This window comes from Staurois parvus, unplaced genomic scaffold, assembly GCF_062004578.1.
Source record: "Staurois parvus isolate SC_StPar_1 unplaced genomic scaffold, SC_StPar_1.0 ptg000276l, whole genome shotgun sequence".
NCBI classification, from domain to species: Eukaryota; Metazoa; Chordata; class Amphibia; order Anura; family Ranidae; genus Staurois; species Staurois parvus.
In genome coordinates, this window is record NW_028318072.1 from 412144 (window position 1) to 435241 (window position 23098).

Below are 23098 nucleotides of genomic sequence, written 5' to 3' on the forward strand. Positions count from 1 at the left end.
CAGACCCAACCTTTAACTGTACTTTTTCCATTTCTTTTGTAAAGTGTTGAACAAACGTTTGGCGTTATATAAATTCTGTATAATAAAAATCTTCCTCCCCTTTATGCAAGCAACACGTTTGTTTTAAAAGAGAAGTGTGTGGGGTTTTTTTTCTCAATATTATACTTACCTAGGTGGATGCAGCATCGGTCCAATGCTGCATCTGTCCCCACTGGCTCTAAGGGTGAGAACTCAGCGATCACATGACCGCTGATCACTGAGTTCTCATTGCCAATATGCACAGAGAGCAGTGACTGTCAGTCGCTGCTGTCTGCTCTGCCCCTCTCTGAGAGGCTGAGCCAGGTGCCACTCCAGACTGGGGTGGATTCCAACTTTAAAGTCGGGATCTTTCCCCAGCCTGGACCGGCTGAGTGATGTCAGCTAAAAATGGGTCACAGGAGTGCAGAACGAACTGCACTCCTGTGATCCACAGGAGAATTACAGCCAAAAGAGCTTTCGCTGTACTTCTCCTTTAATGCCTCCTCGCCACCCTCCTTCACCTTTTCTTTCAATACTCTGTACGTGCAGGTATAATGCAGTGAATGTTCTGTTCTTCTCTCGCCTTCCTCTTATGTAACAGCACTGGTGCTTGGTGATTGGCACAGTGCTGTCACACTGAGAGTCCTCAGCATGGTTTAAGCTCTGACTTGAGCAAACCTGCACAGACTATGTAAGTTTGCTTTAAACCAGGGGTGGGCAACTGTGGCCCTCTAGCTGTTGGTCAACTACAAGTCTTATCATGCCTCTGCCTTTGGGAGTCATGCTTGTAACTGTCAATTTTGCAATGCCTCATGGGACTTGTAGTTCTACAACAGCTGTAGGTCCACAGTTGCCCACCCCTGCTTTAAACTATGCATTTACTGTAGATATTATAGATTATGATCATAATAGAGTAGCACACAGACATACAAGTATGTTTTCTTACAATATGCATTTGTAATTTTTTGCAGAATTTTAAGTAGTATTTAAGTACTGTCAAATGTAAGGGTGGCAATCATTATTGTTATAATAGTTAAAATATAGCGCCGCCTGTACAACTTCATTCTATGGGCAAAGAGAGTCAAAAATGGGTGCCCATGGGACTTTTTGCAGGGTCCTCAACACACAAATAACAAGTAAAAAAAAAACTTTTTTTATTAAATTCACAAATAAAAATCTTCATATATATGAAACACATAAATATATTAAAAAAAATACAAGGCACTGATTTACTGTGGCCAGTCTAATTCACAAATTGAATCAATTTGTATATGTTGTCAAACAATGTCTTCCAGTCAATGATGTACAGATGGACAAAGTTGCATCACAAATTGCAATGCGTTTCATAAAATAGGATTCACTTCTTTAGGAGTCGATGTGACTGACAAGGTGCTGATGTACAAGACAAAAATACACATATCATACCAGGGTGACTCATGTCGCCTATTCTTCTACACACTTCTGTTTATACTGTATAGAAAACAAAGCAGATGTTCAATTATTATTGGCTTTCTTCCCCATTTTTTATTGCTGGGCTTATAATCATTTCTGGGTTATAACTCTTTTCTTTCTTCTTACTGCAGCTCCATGGGGAAAGAGACGCTGGAAATCCTTCCACACTGTGCTGAAGGGGATGCTGCTCTTCTTTCTAAAGGTATATCATTGTTCAAGCAGTTCTGATTGTCATTGGTGCAAAGTATTTTATTTATTATTATTATGTTATATTACACACTGAGCTCTAGAATGATGCTTGCAGTTTACTACTCGTGACTTGAAGATGTTATGAAGGAAAGAATTGAGTTACACTGATCTTGCCGTAAAGGCCGTGGAGAATTTTCCTTCCCCTGCTTTTTACAGTATGAGCTACAAGCTATGGCTCCCCGCCAAACACTTTCCACTAAGGAAACACTAATTGATGTGATGCGCATTACTGTAGTCTTTGCATAACAGCACCTGATTCTCCACAGCAAAACAGACTCCTATGAGTATGAAGAGACTGGCTAAATCATCAATTGGATACCAGAAGCTTAGAACTAAAGAACTAGTCTAATACTCTCATGGGCAGAAACTTACATTCCAGTTTTGGCCTTCCATATCTCCTGAGTGTATTGTTGGCAGGCAGACTTCCTAAGCCATCAATGCCTACTTCCGGTAACTGGTCTCTGCCCCTTTTAAAATGTCTGTCTAAGGTGCAACAACAAGCTGAACAAGTTCGTGGCCAAGACCTGGGATCCTCTATGCTTCCCAGTAGATGCGCTGGTGATTCCTTGGACTCAATGCTACCTGGTTTATGGCTTCCTTCTGATGAAGATTCTCAACTGCTGCACAAGATGGAGGTGGAAAGGGTCCCTGTGATTCTTATTGCACCAAATGGCCCAGAAGAAAGGTGTAAACAGATGTACTCAGACTTGCAGCAGACGAGCCTTGGCCTCTTCCAAACAGGCCAGACTTGCTGACTCAGAGCACTTGTTCCAGCCTGCTTATCAGTCACTGGCTTTAATGGCATGGCTGTTGAAACTCTAAGTCCTAAAGTATAGGGGTATCTCTGACTTGGTTATTCCTTTTTTATTCAGACCTAGGGAAAATTCAACTCCCACAAGAATTACCATAACCCATGGAAAATCTTCTTTGCACGATGTCAGGACAGAAAGCATAACTTTAGGGAATACTCTATTAATCATATGAGACCATGATTCATGTATAATAGAAAAAAGAGATTAGTATAGTCCCAGATAAAAAGTCCTCCAAAAACCAGATTAATATGTATCAGAAATGTTCCATAAGGTGATAAAAAAGTCCACCAAGTAGCCGAACTGGTCAGATGATAAACCTTAATAGCAAATTCCTTGTGGTAATGGTATTATAATGTGCTTACCAGAACTACATACAAACTGCGCGTTGTATGTATATAATCTATAGAAAACATCAGGGTCTGGTCACCGGTATGATGTCATCAGAACGCCCTGGCGGACTCTCAGAGATGATATTTAGTCACGCTCCCAGTCCACCTCAGACTCACCAGTGGGTCCACCGCCGCTCAAACACGAGATGTAGATCCACCTTAAGGAGGCTCGTGTAATAACAAGCCAGGGAAGCAAAATGGTGCTAATAGTGTGATATAGTCTTTATTAAATGAAATCCAAAAATATTCAAAAAGGCACTCACATCAGAGTATAATATCCTGTAGGTAATCCATAAGAACAAAAAGCAAGGTCAGCGTCGCATTGAGGGATTCCCCTCAATGCGACGCTGACCTTGCTTTTTGTTCTTATGGATTACCTACAGGATATTATACTCTGATGTGAGTGCCTTTTTGAATATTTTTGGATCTGGTTTTTGGAGGACTTTTTATCTGGGACTATACTAATCTCTTTTTTCTATTATACATGAATCATGTTCTCATATAATAACATCTAGCGCTGCATATTCAATGTTTTAAATATTTTTCTGAGGTGCTGAGGTATACCTTTTATGCTAGCAGCTTGTCATTTCATTTAATTTTTTCTTATCTAACTTATCTAGTTGCGCTCATTCAATTTGTTTTATTTACTCTATTAATCATATTTTGGTCTTTCTTCAGTCTGGTCCTGACCAGCACTTGGTACAGTTGTGGGACAGGTTTCTGCCTTATCCATTCTCTTTCAAAAACCTCACAATTCCTTATCAAGACTTTTCTACAGGGAGATGCTTATATAATGCCCCCAACCCAACCTCTAGTGTCAGCTTTGGATTTCATTCTTGTGCTCTCTGCTCTTCAGATTAGAAACATTCCTTTGGAAGACCTCACCTGTAAGGTTGCCCTCTTCATTGCCATCACATCTACAAGGGGTATTTCTGCGTTAGCAGCTCTGTTTTAAAGCCTTTTCTTCATTTGCACAAGGACAATGTGGTTTTGAGATCAAAACCTTTTTTTACCTCAGGTGGTCTCTTCCCACAGGTTCAATGAGGACATCTTCCTCCCTCCCACTGTCCTGTCCATGACAAAGAAATAGACTTATATTGTTTTGATGTGGTTAGGGTTGTCGAAGTCTATTTGGCAGCCTCTTTTTGTTCTACCTAGCAGTCCACCACTGCCAGGAGGATCAGACAACTAATTTCCAGGGCATACACCCTTAAAGAAAAAAGTTCCTTCCTTTCCCATCATAGCCCATTCCACCAGAGCTGTTGGTGTTACCTAAGCTTTTCAGCATCAAACTTCTGTATCCGAGATTTGCAAGGCTGCCACCTGGTCCTCTAATCACACATTTTCCAAGTTCTGCTAGGTAAATATTCAGTTGATATATGCTTCAACTGCAAGGTGCAACAGCTGTTGTCTAAGTATTTTGTTTGGGTTCCTTAAATCCTTGCGTTTCTTGTGGGATTCTTGGCAGTTCTTTGTTTCTATGTTGTTGTCCACCTCTCTGTTTTATTACTTGGGTTCTTCCCATGGTCTAGGAATACAAGCTGTGTGCCCTGTACTGTATGATAACAATAATAGGAACTTTGATTTACATGTACAATTCCTTTTGTTGGAGTAGATTACAGGACACAGGTTACTCCTTGATCACTCCTTATTGCTTGCTACAAAGCCTGGAGCCTCATGGAGTAGGTGGGGTTATACAGATATCCTCTAGATCAGGGGTGTTAAACTGGCGGCCCTCCAGCTGTTGCGAAACTACAAGTTCCATCATGCCTCTGCCTTTGGGAGTCATGCTTGTAACTGTCAATCTTGCAATGCCTCATGGGACTTGTAGTTTGGCAATAGCTGGAGAGCCGCCAGTTTGACACCCGTGCTCTAGGGGTAGCCTTAGCCAAGTTTTTGCTACTTTTTTGCTTTTTGTACTGTACTCCAAGATAAGAAATTTATGGACAAGTTTTATCTTTGAGGTACCCCATTTTTTGTTATTATTTTAAACTGAAGCTTAGCTTTAAATGTATCCATATGACTCTTTTGTATGTATTTTGAAACCATTGGCAGGATGAGTACAGGGTTGACTTCCAGTTTCCTGAGGAAGTGATCAGCATCCAGCATGCTCTAGCTGAGAGAGCCAGTGACTACACCAAGAGACCCAATGTCTTCCGCCTGCAGACTGCTGATTGGCGTGTATTTCTCTTCCAGGCTCAGTGAGTAATATGAGTCACACTGTATGTGAACACCATTGTTAAAAGTGCACCATAATAAACTACCTGTTAGCTGACTATTTCAAGCAGTTTTCCTAAAAATAATCACATTTATTTAAATGGGCCATTCACCGTGAGGGTTTAAAGTCATTTCACAGCTCACTAACAGGCAAGGAAGAATCCCTATTTGAAACTGGTTGTTCTGAGAAAGTCTGGCTATTAGAAGTGTTACCCATTAATTTCTACTAGTATCTGTCAGTGTGTCGCACATACAGTATCTTGATTCCTCCTTGATTCCTAGTGTGGGCTGACTGCTAAATATGTTCAACTGACTTTCCACTGTACAGCTTACAAGGGAAGTTCTTTGGCTCTTTTGGCTGACCGTGCAGACTTGAGTGCAACTAGATCTTTTTGGTCCCCCTCCTCAGAATTATTAGGGATTGTTGTGTACCAGGGTTTGAAAACTTGGTTTTCAACACTAAACCTAGTGCTGGGCATTAGTTTGTCTATGACAGCCATGGTAGTTTGTACATGACAGCTATAGTGTAGTTTGTCCATGACAGTCATAGTAGTGATAAAGGACTTGCTGCAATGCTCATAAAAATCATGAGTGCAAGATCCCATTAAAGAACAGGTTGTTTCTGATTCAGAACACTAGATCTCCCTACGCATAGCCTATAAACTGCATTAAACAGAAAATTGATGTTGCGATAATCGCAATAACGCCACAGACATTCCAAACAAATAATGAGATGAGAAGACAATAGATAATACACCATAACATTATTAGTAAATGGAAGGACTATGCATATTCCTTCCATTTACTGATTATGTTATGGTGTATTATCTATTGTTTTCTCATCTCATTATTTGTTTTGGGATGTTTGTGGTGTTATTGTGATTAGGGCAACATCAATTTTCTGTTTGTTGTTTTTAGCTAGTGGTATAGCTAGGTGTGTTCTGCTGTCCCAATAGTCCCATCTTTTCTAGTAGTGGCGCAAAAAGTTTTTTCCATATTTTTCCATAAACTGCATTACCACTGTGTGTCAGAGATTGGCTTGCACCTGCAAGAGGGCTGTATCCGCCTCCACTTCCATTCCCATCAGTGTGCTTGAGGCAAGAGCATAGAGGGGCTTTGCTAATTAGAGCTCACTTGGAAGCAAGAAAGCATTTGGTCCGCAGGAACTCAAATGTTATTTTGTTATCACAATGTAATATCCAGAAAGTACAATTATTTTCTCTTTAGATTCAGGTTAATGCAAAGTGAATTTTTTTGAAAAAAACAGATTTAGCACTCTTTAACCATGAACTGTGACTGGTAATTTTAAATTTTATCTACATTTGAGTCCTTCGGTTCAGGAGATGATTGTAAGAGGAACAGAGAGAGTGTTAATAGTATGGCTAAACAAGCTTCATATTATCTGCTGTCCTATCTATTGCTCAAGTCTTGTGAACGTAAACTCTAACTAGTTTTTAGATATTAATCAGCAAAACATCTTGCAAAATAGTTTTGGCCAAGAGCTGCTCAGAGTTTGATGTCATAACCAGCGTGGAACTAAATATATCTTTAAGAAATGTTTTTAATACATCCACTGAAAATGATGTTCTTGGAGAAATTCCAGCATCCCGGACGAACATAGAAATTCCATGCAGATGAATTTGGCCACCAATCTGTAACAAATTGTTTGTGCTGGTTCTTGGGTTAGAATCTCTAACTGTGGAATGCATTCTCTCCTCTCTGCATTTAATGAAGAGTCAGCACTTTACCAATTTGTTTCATAGCTGTTATCAATAAATCATTGTTATGCTTTGTATCCTGATTCTTCTCAGCCAGATAGGGTGGTTGTTGTATTTTAGTCTTCAATACTCAGCCTGTCAGTTCTGGGTTTGTCTGGTGAACTTAAATCTTTGACGTCACAAAAGGTTATTAACATTGGGGGGGACCTGCCTTAGCTATGAGACTGCACTTATTTTGAGAGATGGTTGTGAGAAAATGAAGGTTGCTTATGCTGACCATACACATATGGATTAGTGAATGATCGACCGTAGATTTGAATGTTTGCATTGATTGTTGATTGTTTAAATCATCACATCATAACAATCACTTTTTTTTTTTTATTCCATTATCTATTTGCGGTAATGCATGTTAACTGCTCCAGTATGATGTGGTGTTATTCATGCAAGTTTTGACCCCAACAACCTGCCGATGGATATGCATTTCAGCACCATGAGTAGCAACTCACTAGCATGCATTGCGATGCATTTCTAAAAAATAGTATATGCACTGTTTTTTGACAGCACATTGCAAAGCATGTTCGTGCAATTCACTGCTGTCAGCTGGGTATTAGGGAGCCTCAAACACTAAATAGAGGGGAATTTGTCAGAACTGGAACAGACAGGACCTAGAGCAGTTGTGCATGCAAACCAACCAGCTTCTATCTTCAGCCTGTTCAGTTAAGCTTTGAAAGATAGAAACTGATTGGTTGCCATGCGTAACTGCTCCAGAGTCTGGCTGCTCCAGGTTTTATAAATCCCCCTCATAGGGTTTTGTTTGCAAACAGCAGAGGCAGAAGGTTTGTGTAAGCAGTCAGCACATAGGTGCCTATTACTATGGTTGTGTTTTATATGCCATAAACATAATGAATAGCACCACATTGCATCAACGAACCTAACATGTGTTGTGGTAACACATGCATTACCACAAATATATTGGGTGTATGGGCCCTAAACGGGGATGATTGTAAGGTTTCCGCTCCTTGACAGCATTATTTTGAGAAAGTATGTTGTGGATTATTACATTCAAGTCTTAGAGTCCGCTCGTGTCAGGAAAGATGAATGTCTGAAAAATGTAAATGGGGAGATGTGGAGGATGCATTTTTTGGCACATGATAAATATTACTATAATTTATCTTCCTTAGGACCTCAGAAGAGATGAATTCCTGGATTTGCCGGATTAATTTAGTTGCAGCCATGTATTCTTCACCACCATTTGCAGCAGCGGTGGGCTCTCAGAGGAGATTTTATCGACCCATTCTCCCCTTAGCCCAGTCCAAGCTTGATCTGGTAAGTGTTTTTGTAAGACAATTGGGGCAAAAAAACATATTATAGCATCTTCAACTTTATTTAATGGCCCCAGTCTGCATTTCTGTGTGTGCTTGTAGGGTTGCTGTTTACCTTCATTTCCTTGTTTCCTGTTGTCCTCGGTAACCGCTGATTCCTCTCCTCTCTCAAACTCCAAGCTATTTTGCATGACTGAAATCATCTGCTTTGTTAGATTTATTGTAACTGCTGTCTGTACTTGCCTGTATTAAGTTAATTTATTCTCATAGTGCCTTAGCTGAGATCAAACAGCTTGCCTTATCTTGTGTCCATCCTGCTTGCAATTTGTTAAGGGCAGAAAACCTCCACCATGTGTCATTTATTAGCTCTTAAGTGAACAATTGCCTCACCTCCGCCAGTCCATCAAATATAAATTCAGTACAGTCCTTGGGATGGCTGGCGAGGGGACAGACTGGCCATTCCTTGCACATGGTACTTTGAACACGGCACTTTAACTAAGGCAAGTACAAATATTAGTTCTCCACCCCAAGTAGTCTGCAAATGCTCTTTCCTCTTATCATCTCTTTCCCTCAGCCTTCCTTGTTATTTCTCCTCACTCTCCAACATGCTCTTACTAACTTTCTTTTTTGCTATAATGCCCTCTGTCCTCAAACTCTCTCTTCTTTACCCCTCCTCCCCACCCCACAACCTGTACCTCTCAATATCATTGCACTTATCTCCTGCTGTCTCTTAGCCCACATAATGTCACTGCTCCAAAACAATTGCAGCATTTGCCCTCATATAAATCCCACTCCCACCTCACCTCCCTCATCCTCCTATTACTACTAACTTCCGGAAACATCGCCCCAAACCCTGGCCCTCCACCATCAAACTTACAAAAGAAGCATCAGCCCCCTTTCTCGGGCATCAGCCACAACCTTCACTCTCTTTTCTCAATTCCCCTGCTTCCACGCACCGGCCCTTCCCTCTTATGTGCTCTCTGGAATGCCCACTCAGTCTCCAACAAACTTTCTGCTATCAATGACCTCTTCTTCTCCCACTCCCTCAACCTACTTGCTATTACCGAAACCTGGCTCCAACTCTGTCTCCTCAGCTGCACTATCCCATGGTGGCCTCCTCTGGACTCACTCGCCCAGACACAGTGGATGAAAAGGGGGTGGAGTTGGACTTCTTCTTTCCCCACAAAGCATGTTTCAGGTTCTTCCTACACCTCCCTCTCTGTCCCTCTGCTCTTTTGAAGTACACTGTATTCATCTTTCTCCTGTTTGTCAGAGGATTGCAGTCATTTACCGGCCTCCTGGCCCCGTTTCACGCTTTCTTGATGACTTCTCAGCATGGCTACCGTACTTTCTCTCCTATGAGGCGTCTGCCATCATCCTCCGTGACTTTACTATCCCAGTCAATGTTAGCACCTCAGCCGCTTCCCAACTACTCAACCTAACATCCTCTTTTAACCTTACATGATGGACACAAACCACCACCCACTCTAACAGCAACACCCTCGACCTTGTATTCTCCCACCTATGCATTCCCTGTAACCTCTCTAACACCCCTTTTCCTCTCTGAACACAATTTTATCAGCTTCACACTCTCCCTGTCTCCTAACTCCCATGCCTCCAACCAGCAAACAGTTGCCCGTAGAAACCTCCACCACCTCAGCCCTGATCTTCTTCACTCTGCTACTGAATGCCTTTATGAAACAATTGCACCCCTGTCCTGCCCAGACCTGACCACATCTGCCTACAACTTACTATCATCCTCACTTGATGCACTTGCTCCTCTCTCTACATGCAGAACGAGGCCTTGCCTGTCACAACCTTGGCAAACATGATACCAGAAGTCTCAAGAGACGCAGCCATGCTCTTGAGCGAGCATGGCGTAAAACTAAATCCCTGCAAGACTTTACCCTCTATGAATCCGCCCTTCTCAAATACAACTCTGGCCTCCATGCTCCTAAACAAACGTACTACAGCACGCTCATCAAAACCGTCTCATCCAATCCTCGTCAACTCTTTTCTACCCTTAATTCCTTACTCCACACCCCACTGCCTCCACCCACCAACTTATTTACTGCAGAGGAGATTGCCAGTCATTTGAAAAACAAGATCGACACAATTTGTGATGAGATCTCTAGTGTCAAGCTTCCTCCAACCAGCATACCAGGCCCATCACCACGCTCAATACTCTCCTCTTTTGACCCTGTTACCACCATGGAAGTTACCAAACTCCTTTCCAAGGCTCACTTCACCACCTGTCCCCTCATTATTTTTGCAGCCTCCTTCCTGCTCTATCCTAAACTCTATAACCCACATCTTCAGCCTCTCACTCTCCACAGGCACCTTTCCCTCCCCGCTCAAACATGTACTTGTTACCCTCATACTTAAAAAACCCTTGCTGGACCCCACCTGTTTGAATAACTTAAGACCCATCTCCCTGCTCCCGTTTGCCTCCAAGCTTCTCGAGCGCCTTGTTCACAACCATTGCTACCTCACTGACAACAACCTCCTCAATCTTCTACAGTCAGGCTTCCGCCCACAACATTCCACTGAATCTGCCCTACTAAAACTCACTAACGACCAACTAAGTACTAAAACCAATGGCCATTACGCAATACTCTTACTCCTAGACCTTTCTGCTGCCTTTGACACAGTCGACCACCCTCTTCTCCTCGGTAAACTCCACTCCATTGGCCTCCATGACTCTGCTCTCTCCTGGTTCTCCTCTTACCTTGCTCTGCGCACTTTCAGTGTCACATACAACAACTCCTCCGCTCCTCTTTCCTTTGAGGTACCCCAAGGCTCTCTCCTTGGGCCCATCCTTTTCTCTCTCTACACCTCCTCCCTTGGCCAATTGATAACCTCCCATGGCTTCCAATACCACCTCTATGCTGATGACACCCAGATCTATCTCTCCACTCCCTAGCTCACCCTCTCAATCTACTCACTTATCACAAATCTACTAAGCGACATATCAGTATGGATGTTACACAACTCCCTCAAACTCAATCTTTCCAAAACAAACTAGTAATATTTCCTCCTCCCCAATCCCCCACTCATGACTTTACCATTAAGATCAACAGCACAACCATTGGTCCTTCCCCTCATGCCAAGGTGCTCGGTGTAATCCTAGACTCTGACTTCTCCTTTGGACCCCACATCCAATCACTGGCTAAATCCTGCCGTCTCAACCTCCGCAACATTTTCCAAAATCCTTTTCTTACCAATGTCACCACAAAACAACTTATCCACGCCTTGGTTTTATCCCACTTTGATTACTGCAACTCCCTTCCCACTGGTCAACCGTTACACAGGTTATCCCCCCTTCAGTCTATTATGAATGCTGCTGCTAGACTCATACACCTTACCAACTGATCAGCAACTGCTGCCCCTCTCTGCCAATCCCTTCATTGGCTTCCACTAACCCAATGTATAAAATTAAAAATGCTAACCACAACATACAAAGCCATCCACAACACTGCCCCTAGCTACATCACCAACCTCATCCACAGATGTCATCCAAATCGCCCACTCTGCTCCTCCCAAGACATCTTGCTCTCCCTTGTCACCTCCTCCCACACTTGCCTCCGGGACTATTCCAGAGCCTCTCCAATCTCCTGGAACTCCCTACCGCAGTATGTCCAATCAGCTTCCACCCTGTCTGCCTTTAGGCGATCTTTGAAAACTTACTTATTCAGGAAAGCCTACCACACCTCCACCTAAGAACTGTACTTGAGCCACCTCCATCAGATCATTCCCTGAAGCTGTCACCACCTCCTCCTTCCTTTAGATTGTAAGCTCCACAAACAGGGCCCTCCTATTCCTTATGTACTGAAAAGTATTGTAATTGTACTGTCTCCCGTTTATATTGTAAAGCGCTGCGCAAACTGTTGGCGCTATATAAATCCTGTATAATAATAATAATCATTTCAGCTGGGATTATTATGACTCTGAACCCGGAAATGCTCAGAGTTGAGTGCTTTCAAGTTAATTGATCTCAGAGCAGACCACAATCTAGCAAGGAGATAAATATCTAAATACTATGATTGACAGCGCTTGTTTCAGGAGCGGGGCACTTCCCAATGACAAGTGCCATTACTAGATATGCAGGAGGAATGAGGCATGTCAGTTCCCCTGTTTCACCCCCTCTGTCTTTTTCATGGTTGCTAAGGTGCAGATAACCCCTACCACACAGTGTCTGTGTTCGTTAAGATCTAAGCGGCAATATCGTCCAATGACATACCCAGCAGTGGGGGCCGCTTGCCTCCTAACAACCAAAGAAGCTAGACTGCAGGAGCTTCCTGCATCCTAGCAACCCAGAAGGCAAAGCAGGAAACAATGCCGGCATACTAGCAACCAAGGACAGTAATGTCAAAAATAGACCATTCAGGTCTGAAAAGCATTCTTTAACAGATCTTGAAAAAAATTGCATTCATGGTTAGTTTAGTTTTCATTTTGTGAAGTTGAATGCAACTGAACAAATGTAAATACCACTAAAGTGTCAACATCTAAATGCAGGAGAAAGTAATCTTGGAAAATCTAAATGCAGGAGTTCCAGTGTGCATGAGGCCTAAATAGACAGAGGGGTGGAACAGGGGAACTGAGTGGGAGCTCTCTAGCTGACACACCTCCTTCACAAGGTATGCTAACTGAACAGGAAGTGGCAGAAAATGGAGGTGCTGAAAAGTAAGAAATAAAGAAGGGATTTTCGTCACATATCAGTACTGTTTAATTGGAGACGCTAACACAGGTTTTAGACATTAATGTGTAGACCTAGATTTCTTTTTTTATATGCTTATAAGAGTTTTTACTTTAAAACAGAACTTTACCCATAATGACGTGGAAAAAAAATATAATTTTTTTTTTTGCAAGGAACATACATTCTACATTACTAATTATGTAATTGCCTCCGGTGTTGTTCCTGTTTCTTCTTACTTGGAGGCTTCCATGTTGCTGAAGCTCAGAGCCCCTGAGCACCAGTAAATCTTTAGGCTGCCATCAGATCGCCTCTACATTTTCAGCACAGTGCTGAAAAATAAAGAGCAACTGAGCATGTGCAGAGCAGGGTGAGACAGTGTAGGTGCTTATTTTTAATGTTTTACATAGCTATACCTGCAGAAGGGGTATGCATGAAGTGATCTATCACTTTCTGACGAAAGTTTCAGGTCAGGTCAGTTGTCAGGTTACCAGTCAAGATGTTGTAGATGCCATATGTTTCAGCTTGTATTCCTTTATTTTCTGGCACTAACATACTTCCTGCCCTAGGATGACAATGACAGCCAGCCTTTCTCAACTAGGGTGCCTTGAGGTTTCTTCAGGGGTGCCTTGGCAAAATGTCTAAAATTTGCCCAAAACTTGTTTACAAGCCAGCGGGTGGAACAAGCCTTCCTTTTAGCTACACAAAGGTTTTTATTGTGCAACATTACGACCTTCTAGCCGCCGGCGTCCTGACAACCAATAATATCAACAGTTGATAAGGAGGATGTCATCTGCCTGCACAGCATCTTAATTTGAACCTCCCCTGCCCCTCTCCATCAGTGCTGGGGTCACATTAGCTAAGTGATGGAGAAAAAACCAAGGGAGAAGAGAAACACTGGCATACTAGTCAGTACCAATGTGCAAAAGTGTATTTGATTTGGACGAATAAATCACCTCTAATGTTGGGTGTCCTACATGTGTGGATGTTGCTGGGTTATATAAAACTTTAAGAATAGTTTTTCGCATTTTAGAATGGGGTGCCTCAAGACTGTCGATAATTTTAAAGGGTGCCTCAGGACTGTCGATAATTTTAAAGGGTGCCTTGACTGAAAAAAGGCTGAAAAACACTTTTCTAAGCTATACAGCGTGGATGGAGAAATCTTCCACTGCAGTTATTGTATTTACAAAATAACCAAGCAGGCTGCATTTGAGTGGATGCACGTGCTGTTTGTCTGATCATTTTCTACCTGGCTCCTTCGATTTTTCAATCAAGGAATGTTTGGTGGGAGGCCACAGACAGGGCCACCCATTGAGCAAGTTTTTGCCAGTTCATGAGCCACTAGAAGAAATGTGAACAGTCTGTGAATATTTTTAGAGAAAACTGCTGTGTAATGGCCACAACAGGTGTCAGGGACTGGAAGCTTGTGAATGAACCCCACACCATCAAGAACCCTAAGAAAGACAGGAGATCAGGTAGTCCTAAATATCCAACAGCTATTAGAACGTACAACCCTAATTCTAGCCTCAACCCAATCTCCAGATTCTCAGAATCTTTTGATGATATGTACTGTAGATGATGATTTATTTAAAGTCTTTGCAATTTTACGGTGAGGAACATTATTCTAAAATTGTTCAACAATTTTTAGATGCAGCTTTTCACAGATTGGCAAACCTTTGCCCATCTTTATTTTGCAGAAACTCTGACTCTCTAAGATGCTCTTTTTTTGTTTACCCAATCATGTTACTGAACTGTTGCCAGTTTAACCTAATTAGTTGAAAAATGTTCTTTCAACTCTTCCTTGTTATTACCACTTACTTTACCATGTTTTTCTTGCCCTGTCCCAACTTTTTTGAGATGTGTGCCTGCCATCAATCTCAAAATTACCTTATCATTCTCTAAAAATGGTACATTTCTCACTTTTCTATTTTCTATTGTAAATAAATATGGGTTTATGAAATATGCAAATCATTGCGTTCTCTTTTTATATAGATATTACACAGCGTGACAATTTTTTGGGGATTTGAGGTTGTAATATGTCTTTTGGGGATGCACTGATTTTTTTCTTTAATAATGTAACATAATACAATCTCTACATAGGAAGAGCAACTTCAGTCTCATGAGTCTTTAATGGACAGATTTACAGATGACTTGACTGAGCATCAACGAAATCTTCCAGACCCAAAGAGTAAAAGTCGAGACTCTGAGGACTACCATTTGCGGGAGGAGTATTTACGATATGAGGTAAAGGAGGGACATCCGCTTTATACAGTATAGCTGTCAACCTTGGGGTAATTTGGCATCTTACGAGATTTCACGTTCTTTAGTTAACTTTGTTGCATATGATCTGCTTCTCTCCAGAAACTAAGGTACGAAACCTACGTGAAGCTTCTTGCAGTACGTTTGGAAAGTGGCTGTGAAGATCTCCAGGCTTTTGAGTCTCGGCTGACGGAACCTGATGGTGGTCAAGGAGAGACCACAGGATTAAAGAGGTCCTACTCAAGTCCTTCACTTAACCCAGAGAGCTCTCCCGTGGTGGTGAAAGTGAAACGCAACATCTCAGAACGACGCACATACAGGAGAATTATTCCTAAACGCAACAAAAATCTAGTGTGAGGAGAGGACGTCTGTTACCTGATAGAACTCCTGAGCACTTTTTCATGGTACTCCCTGGGTGCAGTGTAATTGAGACCATCAGGTGCCTTATATTTGTTGCTTTCGCTGAACATGGCAGAGACCACCAGAGGACTGTATGGATGGTCTTTCCTTATTTCAAAGGGATTCAAAATTCCTTTATTAAATAAACAGAACCCTATGGGATTCTGAACCTATGCTCATAGTTTTAAAATAAGGAACAATGTTCCTTGGTTACTTAGAAAGTATGAAGTTATAGATGAGGTTATTTTTGTGTTTCTTCATGTCATTAAGGAATATGCAGACTACAACATTTTACATAGGTCAGCATATCTTGTTTATTGACATTGCTTTTCATATATATCTAAAAGCTGTTTTCATCTCTTCCTGTTATCCTGCAGTTTTTATCTTTGCCTCTAGCTGGCACTCTTGCACTGTTTGGACTGAGAGCAGTGCAGATTCTTGGTCTATAAATTTTATTTTTCCTTTGACCTGTATTTGAAGGATGTCACAATCTTCATAGCAAGTCTTAATCCAAGTTCGTTTCTCAGTCACATCCTCCAATATGTCGAGTGGCAAGTATTGGCACTGTAAAAATTAGTCTTCAAAGATTTTCTGAATATATGGCCTTTGTCATGTTAATGTTCAGTCAAACAGGAGGCTAGAGATTATGAACTAGTAGCTGAGATGTCTGTTCATGTGGCATTCCTTATCATCCAGTGGCATACTGACCTGTAACACAACATGCTTCGCAGAGGACAAGGCTATAATGGAGAAACATTACCAGATATTGCTTTTTCCTTTTTTATGTTTAGCATGGAACTAAACCCATTGATTTGACAGTTTCAAGAAACAGTTACATTTCTTGGCACGTGCTGGGAATGTAATTGTCACATTTGTTTGTGTTCTCAACTGTCAAACCATCAAATGTCTGGTGTCATAACTGATCATATGTGCAGCATCATGGCAGTTAAAGATCAAACAGAGCCTATGATGGCAGCTTCCTTAGCTGAAAACAATAGAAAGGTTTAGTTCCATTTTAATCTGAGTCTTCAGCATAGTTTAGGATTCCAGTGAGGAAATATTTCTGCCACCCCAGCACAACTGTGTAAAGTCAGCTATGGGAGAGAATTCTGTAACATTCTTCTTTTACCCCTGGTTCACATATATGCCGCTGTGCGGGCCATGTTTTGCGTGGGCACGAGAGCCCATTCATTTGAATGGACTCCCGAGCTCCGTGACACGCAGGGAAGAAGTCCCTGCACTTCTTCTGAAAACGCAGCCCACACGGGAACCTCAGTTCCCAGTGCGGGCGGCGTGCCATCAGAACTAATAGCACCCGCCCGCGGGTCCGCATTGCTCTGTGCGGGTGGTGTGGCTACACAGATTTTCATTCAGATCCGCAGCCGCAACACCCTCACATATGTGAACCTAGCCTTAGTGGCTTCTCTCTTGGAATTTTTAGAGAATTCATGAAGGCCAGTGATAATGGTAACTTTGCTGAGAAGTCAGGCAAAGCCAGTCACCGATGTCCTTTGTAGGTGGCCAAAATTTGCCGTTGTAGTTGCTCTTGCATTTGGGGAAGATGTAACCATTACATGGAATTGATGCTGTTAGAAAGTAGAGTTGACGTATAATTAAAGGTAGAAAACAGATAGTGAGGTTCTCTGATTAGTTAGCGATGGACTTTACTTAAAGATGAAGTAGGGCCAAAGCTATTTTGGCTATACATCTGATGTAGGTCACAGGAGTGCAGTTCTTTCTGCACTCCTGTGACCCATTTTTAGCTGACATTGTGCTAAAGTCAGTTGACGTCACTCAGCCAGTCCAGGCTTAGAAAAGATACCGACCATATGGTCATGATCCACCCGGAGGCCTGGACCAGCACCTAGCTCAGCCTCTTAGCGATCCACAGAGAGCCTGTGGCAGCCCCTCTCGCCCCTTCCACAGTCAGGGCTCTCCGCTTAGAGTGGAAGGGGAGAACTGAGCGATCAGCAGTGTGTGATCGGTCAGTTCTCACTGCAGAGTCAGTGCAGCATCGGATCGATGCTGTATCCATCTAGGTGAATTTAAATGTTTGGGGGGTTTTTTAAGCCCATACTGGTGTCATAACTGATCACGTGCAACACCATGGGAAGTGAAAATCAAATATAGGCTAAAATGTCAGCTTCCTTGGATGAAAAAGATAGGAGGGTTTAGTTCTGCTTTAAAGGACATCTGCCTGAAGAGAAAGGCATTGGCTGCAATAACTGTCACAGTTTGAAAATACTATGTTGTGTTAATCCTGGTTTCCATACTGTGAATCACTGAGCTAGAATACGCATGCAGCCACTGCCAACCAACAGCTAGGTAACTAGCATTTTTGTGAGGGTAGATTAGTAAAGACAGGTTTCTGTTATCTTTCTTGTTCCAATGTGCCCATATTTACTGTACCTGTTGTGCCCAGTAAGAACTGATGTAAAAGATGGAAGTCTTAAACATTTTGTATAGCTGCCAGGCACAACCTCCTGTATGTTTTACAGTTTCTGCGTGGAAACAAACCATTCCAGGAGAGTTCATAGGGAATTTTCAATTATATAACATTATTTCTTACCATACAAAACCTGTCAGACATACCATAATATTGTAATATTTATGCGGCTGACAAAACTGAATTTCATACCAGGGACCCATTTGCACTATCTACGGCCCTGGAGCTGTCCATAGCTACATACTCCTGATCTGCCCCTTATCAACTTTTATATCCAATAACATAACAGTTCCTAAATCTATAACTGCAACAATTAGGATAAAATAATGGTTTGTGAATGCTCATAGACAACTAGCAAGCAAATCTATGCATTGCCTGATCTGCATACTATATATATACATTTTGATTCTATTTTTTTTTTACAAATCGGGGTAGGCAGGTCTCTGCCCAGCCATATCCTATGGCTGCTTGCCCATCTCTATACGTCACACAAAAGTAGTGGAGCTGGATTAGGTTCAGTAATAACAAGAAAACCTGATTCCTACAAGTAATGGCGTTTCTAACTTATAGGGCTTGTTCATACCAGATAATTTGCAATGAGCTGGGCAACCTTACCCAATGCATAAACAAAGCAAAAAACCATGTCCCCTATCAGGACTGTTCACGTCACCGTGCTGTGATGGTGTGCACTGAAAAAAGTTTAGAATGCAGTACCTTTTGCAGCGCAACATTGTGCAACACAAGTGGCAGTGCAGTAGTGAACGTTACTTGTGTGAATGGGTTCTTATGGAGTTTATAGCAAAGAAAAGGCATCTTAAAACCCCTTTCAGTCTCTATGGGCACAAAGGAAAAAAATATATAAATACTATTTACAAGAATAATTTCTGGGCCTGCGTTTATTTCAGATTAGTCAGGCAGGTGGAATTTCAGGAACCTCTGTTAAGCTGTTCTGCCACTGGGTTAATCATTAGGAGGTTGTGTCACTTGATCCTTTTATGTTTCTTTTATGTTTCTTTCTTTATAGAGAGATGATGCTGTCGATTCCCGTGAACTTATAAGTATTTGTATTTGGTACTATTTCTGTGCAATTACAATGATTTTGAATTGCAATTTGTGTTTACACATCTGTTAAGAGTATTTTGTACAATGTATCACATGCTGCTAAGGACCAAAATATGTTCAAATGACCTAAAGCTGGTCTAGGTTAGCCTTATGCTTTGTTGTCTATTTGAGTCCATGCCTGTAATTTAATTGGACAGTTTTTCTGTAATTTGATTTGGGGAATTTTTTTTTTATAGGGTACCTGCAACATAAAGCCCAGTTGAAGTCACAGAAATAAATATGCAGTCAGATAGACAGATTTAAACGTCTTGCCTTTGCTTTCCTGTTACAGTGCATGTGCAGTCTAATAGGAACCATTAAAGAAGAAATCCAGGTATAGATATTTTTACATAGTCCTACAGGTTCAACTTGGACCAGTGTAATTATGCATTTGCCATACCTTGCCAATCGCTCTAGAACAGTGGTTGTCAATCTATGAGCTAAAGGGGCCTCAGATGCGACCCCTGATATCACCAAAGGGCCACACATAATGTTCAATATATGTAATGCTTGAGAGGACCGTCAGAAACTGCAGAAATTGTGGACATTTTTGGCTGGGGCTATGCTACAAAAGACGAAACTGGGAACATGTTACATGAGGCTAGCAGAGATCAATGCTATTACCCTAATCAATGTTCCCACTACAAGTTGCTGAAGGCTACATAACATATACCAAAGGGCTGCAGGTTGGGCACCTAGGCTCTCGGAAGCTGGAAATCACGGAAGTAGACACCGTTACTACAGTGATCTCCACTAGCTTCTGGGTCCTGTGTTGAGTGGCTAGTATGCTACATTGTGAACACAGGAGGTTGCCTGCTTGGCACAGGTGTCATTCAGAAAATGCTATGTATTTTCTCAATTAATGCAGAGCATACCCTGGTTGTACAAAGCTGAGAGCATGACATCACTGCCGCATTTCTCCACTTCATGTAATCAGTGCAGTGGGACCTAGAGACTAGTGGAGATCCTTGTAGTATAGTTACATAATTAGTCTGGCTGAAAAAAGACAAAAGTCCACCCAGTTCAACCATTAAAAAAAAAAAAAAAGTTATCCTATACCCACAGTTGAGGAATACAAAAAAACCCAACAAAGCATGATTCAATTTGCTCCTGCAGGGAAAAAAATTCCTTCCTGATCCCCTGAGAGGCAATCGGATATTCCCTGAATCAACTTTATCTATAAATGTTAGTATCCAGTTATATTCTGTGTATCTAGGAAAGAATCCAGGCCTTTTTTAAAGCAATACACTGAGCTGGCCAGAGCCAACTTTTGAGGGAGTCTAGTCCACATTTTCACAGCTCTCACTGTGAAGAAACCTTTGCATGTTTTAAAATTACATTTCTTTTCCTCCAGACATAGAGTGCCCCCTTGTCCTCTGTGATGACCTCAGGGAGAATAACTCTACACCAAGTTCACTATATGAACCACTGATGTATTTATACATGTTTATCATATCCCCCCTTAATCTCCTCTTCTCAAGAGAGAATAAATTCAGTTCCTCTAATCTTTCCTCATAGCTGAGCTCCTCCATGCCTCTTATCAGTTTGGTTGCCCTTCTCTGTACTTTCTCCAGTTCCTCAATGTTCTTTTTGTGAATTGGTGCCCAAAACTGAACTGCATATTCCAGATGAGGTCTACTGTAGTGTCTACTACAGTGATTTACAGCTTCCAGAGGGATCCAACAGGTATGGTGTATGCATAGGTTACATTGGTTCAAGCTGGACCAATGCAACTGTGTAAAAATGTCTGTACCTGGAATTCTTCTTTAAATATCCACTGCACTCAATAATTAAAACAGACCTGTTTGCTATGAGTGTGGCCGTTTCTCAGCAATGCCAGCACACAGCCGTGGAGTGGTGAGGGCAGGAAGCACCATTTTCACAAAGAGAAAAATTCTAAAGCATTCCTAAGTAAAAATAATAACATGTACAATTCATAGAGGACTTGTACTGCTAAAAAGTTGTGAGACTTCAGTTGGGCTTTAAGCAGTGTTTGCTGATTTGAGGGTCACAATTCTGTCACTTCCCTTGGGAACAGTGATGTCACTAAAACACGAACAACCTCATGCTGCAATGATGGCACTCGTTCCTAAAACATTGTCTAGGTTATGCAATAAAATGGACACTTTTGTCTGTCTGTGATAGGTGCAAGTCAATCCAGCTGGATTTGGTGCATCTAAAAGCTTAAAATGGCATATTACTGCACCACTTGCGTTACATTTTATTCTGGAATACTTTTGATAAGCTGTATTATATTGCTGTCTTACTGTATGAATAGATCTTCCTCAGATTCACTCCTGTTGTCACAAACGGAGAAGACGGTCTCAGGTTAGCCATACGTCTAAAGAGTTTGCCGCAGGATAGAGACAATTCAAGCACAATTGTACATTCAACTCAGTGGCTGCTGGACACAAATGAGACCATCAGAGTCCTTACAAAGACACTGACAGGTTGTATAATCTTGGCCAATCCGCTTCAATTCCAAATATGGTAGAGGCACATTGGTCCAGATCTGTGTAAGCTGGAGAATCATCTCACATTCAAAAAAATGCAGAGGTTTGTTGAAGGTCTGATTGTTTAGGTCCAATAGACCAGATCCAGTGTGTGTTCAGCCTTTATTTACCTTGTAACTGTCCGCACACACCATGGGCTTTCTGAATTCTCTGCTTTTTCATGTGGCATCAAAATGCTCAAATTTGACTTATGTTACTTTTATTTGTTATGTTGTTTTAATGTTAGAATTGTTCAAAGCCATTGATGTTATCTGAGCCTCCATCCAAGCCACCCCTCTTATCAGGTACTATGCAGAGCTTTTCATGTAAGCAGAGGGTGTGGCCTTAATGCTACCGTTTATTTGCACTGGAATAAACAATAAATCCATGTCTCCTGAGTGATGTGTAGTTATTTGGTGTACATCTGGGATTGGGATATGTAAATTGCAGGTCCAATAGGACGCTGTTTAATCTGACTATTAAATTATTAATATGGCCTGTGATTTTAAAAAAAGTTATATACAGTATGTGCTGCAGCACTTAAAACAATATTAACCACTTCAAGTCCGGACACTTTCACCCCCTTCATGCCCAGGCCAATTTTCAGCTTTAAGTGCTATCGCACTTTGAATGACAATTGCGCGGTCATGCAACACTGTACCCATATGAATTTTTTAGCATTTTTTGACAGATAAAACTTTATTTTGGTGGTATTTGTTCACCACTGGGAATTTTATTTTGTTTTTGCTATATAAATGAAAAAGTCAAAAAATTTTGAAAAAAAGTGTTTTTCTTAGAAAATTTTGCAAATAAATAATCTTTCTTCATAAATATTGGCCAAAATGTATTCTGTTATCTTTTTAGTAAAAAAAAAAAAAAAAAAACAAATTGGTTTATAAACAAAAATTATAACTTTAAAAAAAAAAAGTATTTATTTTTTTTTTTACATACCGTCACCCTAGCAGTACAGTGTCATTATAGTGACACTGCACTACTTTGGGGGGTGATGAAGATTTTTTTTTTTTTTACACTGATTGCTTTTACACCCATAAAGGCTGTAAAAGCAATCATTTCTCCTCTCTGGCTGCATTCCTGCAGTCATTGAGAAAAATAATGTGAGCTGTGATTGGTCACAGCTTGTCATATGGTACAAGGCTGTTGTGAATAGCCTTGTACCATGTGATCATTCACAGATTTCACACGTAGTAAGCAATGATGTCAGAAGTGACATCTTGCTTACTACTCTTCATGTGATCACTGATTGGCCAATCAGTGATCACATGATCGGGACCTCACACAGGTCTCGTAGAGCGATCAGTGTTCCACTGGGCACCAGATTGAGGTGCTGCGCACTCCCAGGGAGCATGCACAAGCAGGGAAGCGGGGAGGACATTTAAAAACGGTCACCCTCCCCTGCACTGCTCCCATCCAGCCGTTTATATGCATGGGCCAGACAGGAAGTGGTTAAACCCAAAAGCAACCATTTATTATATTGCAGTTTAACAATTCTTAGAAAAAAGCCTAAAAAAGA

The 23098-nt window shown here is 41.4% G+C and overlaps 1 protein-coding gene across 1 annotated transcript in view; it reads left to right on the forward strand.

Moving 5' to 3' along the window:
• LOC149458755 (uncharacterized) overlaps nucleotides 1-21965 on the forward strand; it is a 128907-nt gene extending 106942 nt beyond the window's left edge. The window contains exons 12-16 of the mRNA XM_089681678.1: nucleotides 1602-1672; nucleotides 4976-5121; nucleotides 8037-8181; nucleotides 14971-15114; nucleotides 15232-21965. Coding sequence (XP_089537804.1) covers nucleotides 1602-1672; nucleotides 4976-5121; nucleotides 8037-8181; nucleotides 14971-15114; nucleotides 15232-15486 — 761 coding nt within the window. The 3' untranslated portion in view covers nucleotides 15487-21965. The remainder of the gene's footprint in view (nucleotides 1-1601; nucleotides 1673-4975; nucleotides 5122-8036; nucleotides 8182-14970; nucleotides 15115-15231) is intronic.
• The last annotated feature ends 1133 nt before the right edge of the window (nucleotides 21966-23098 follow it).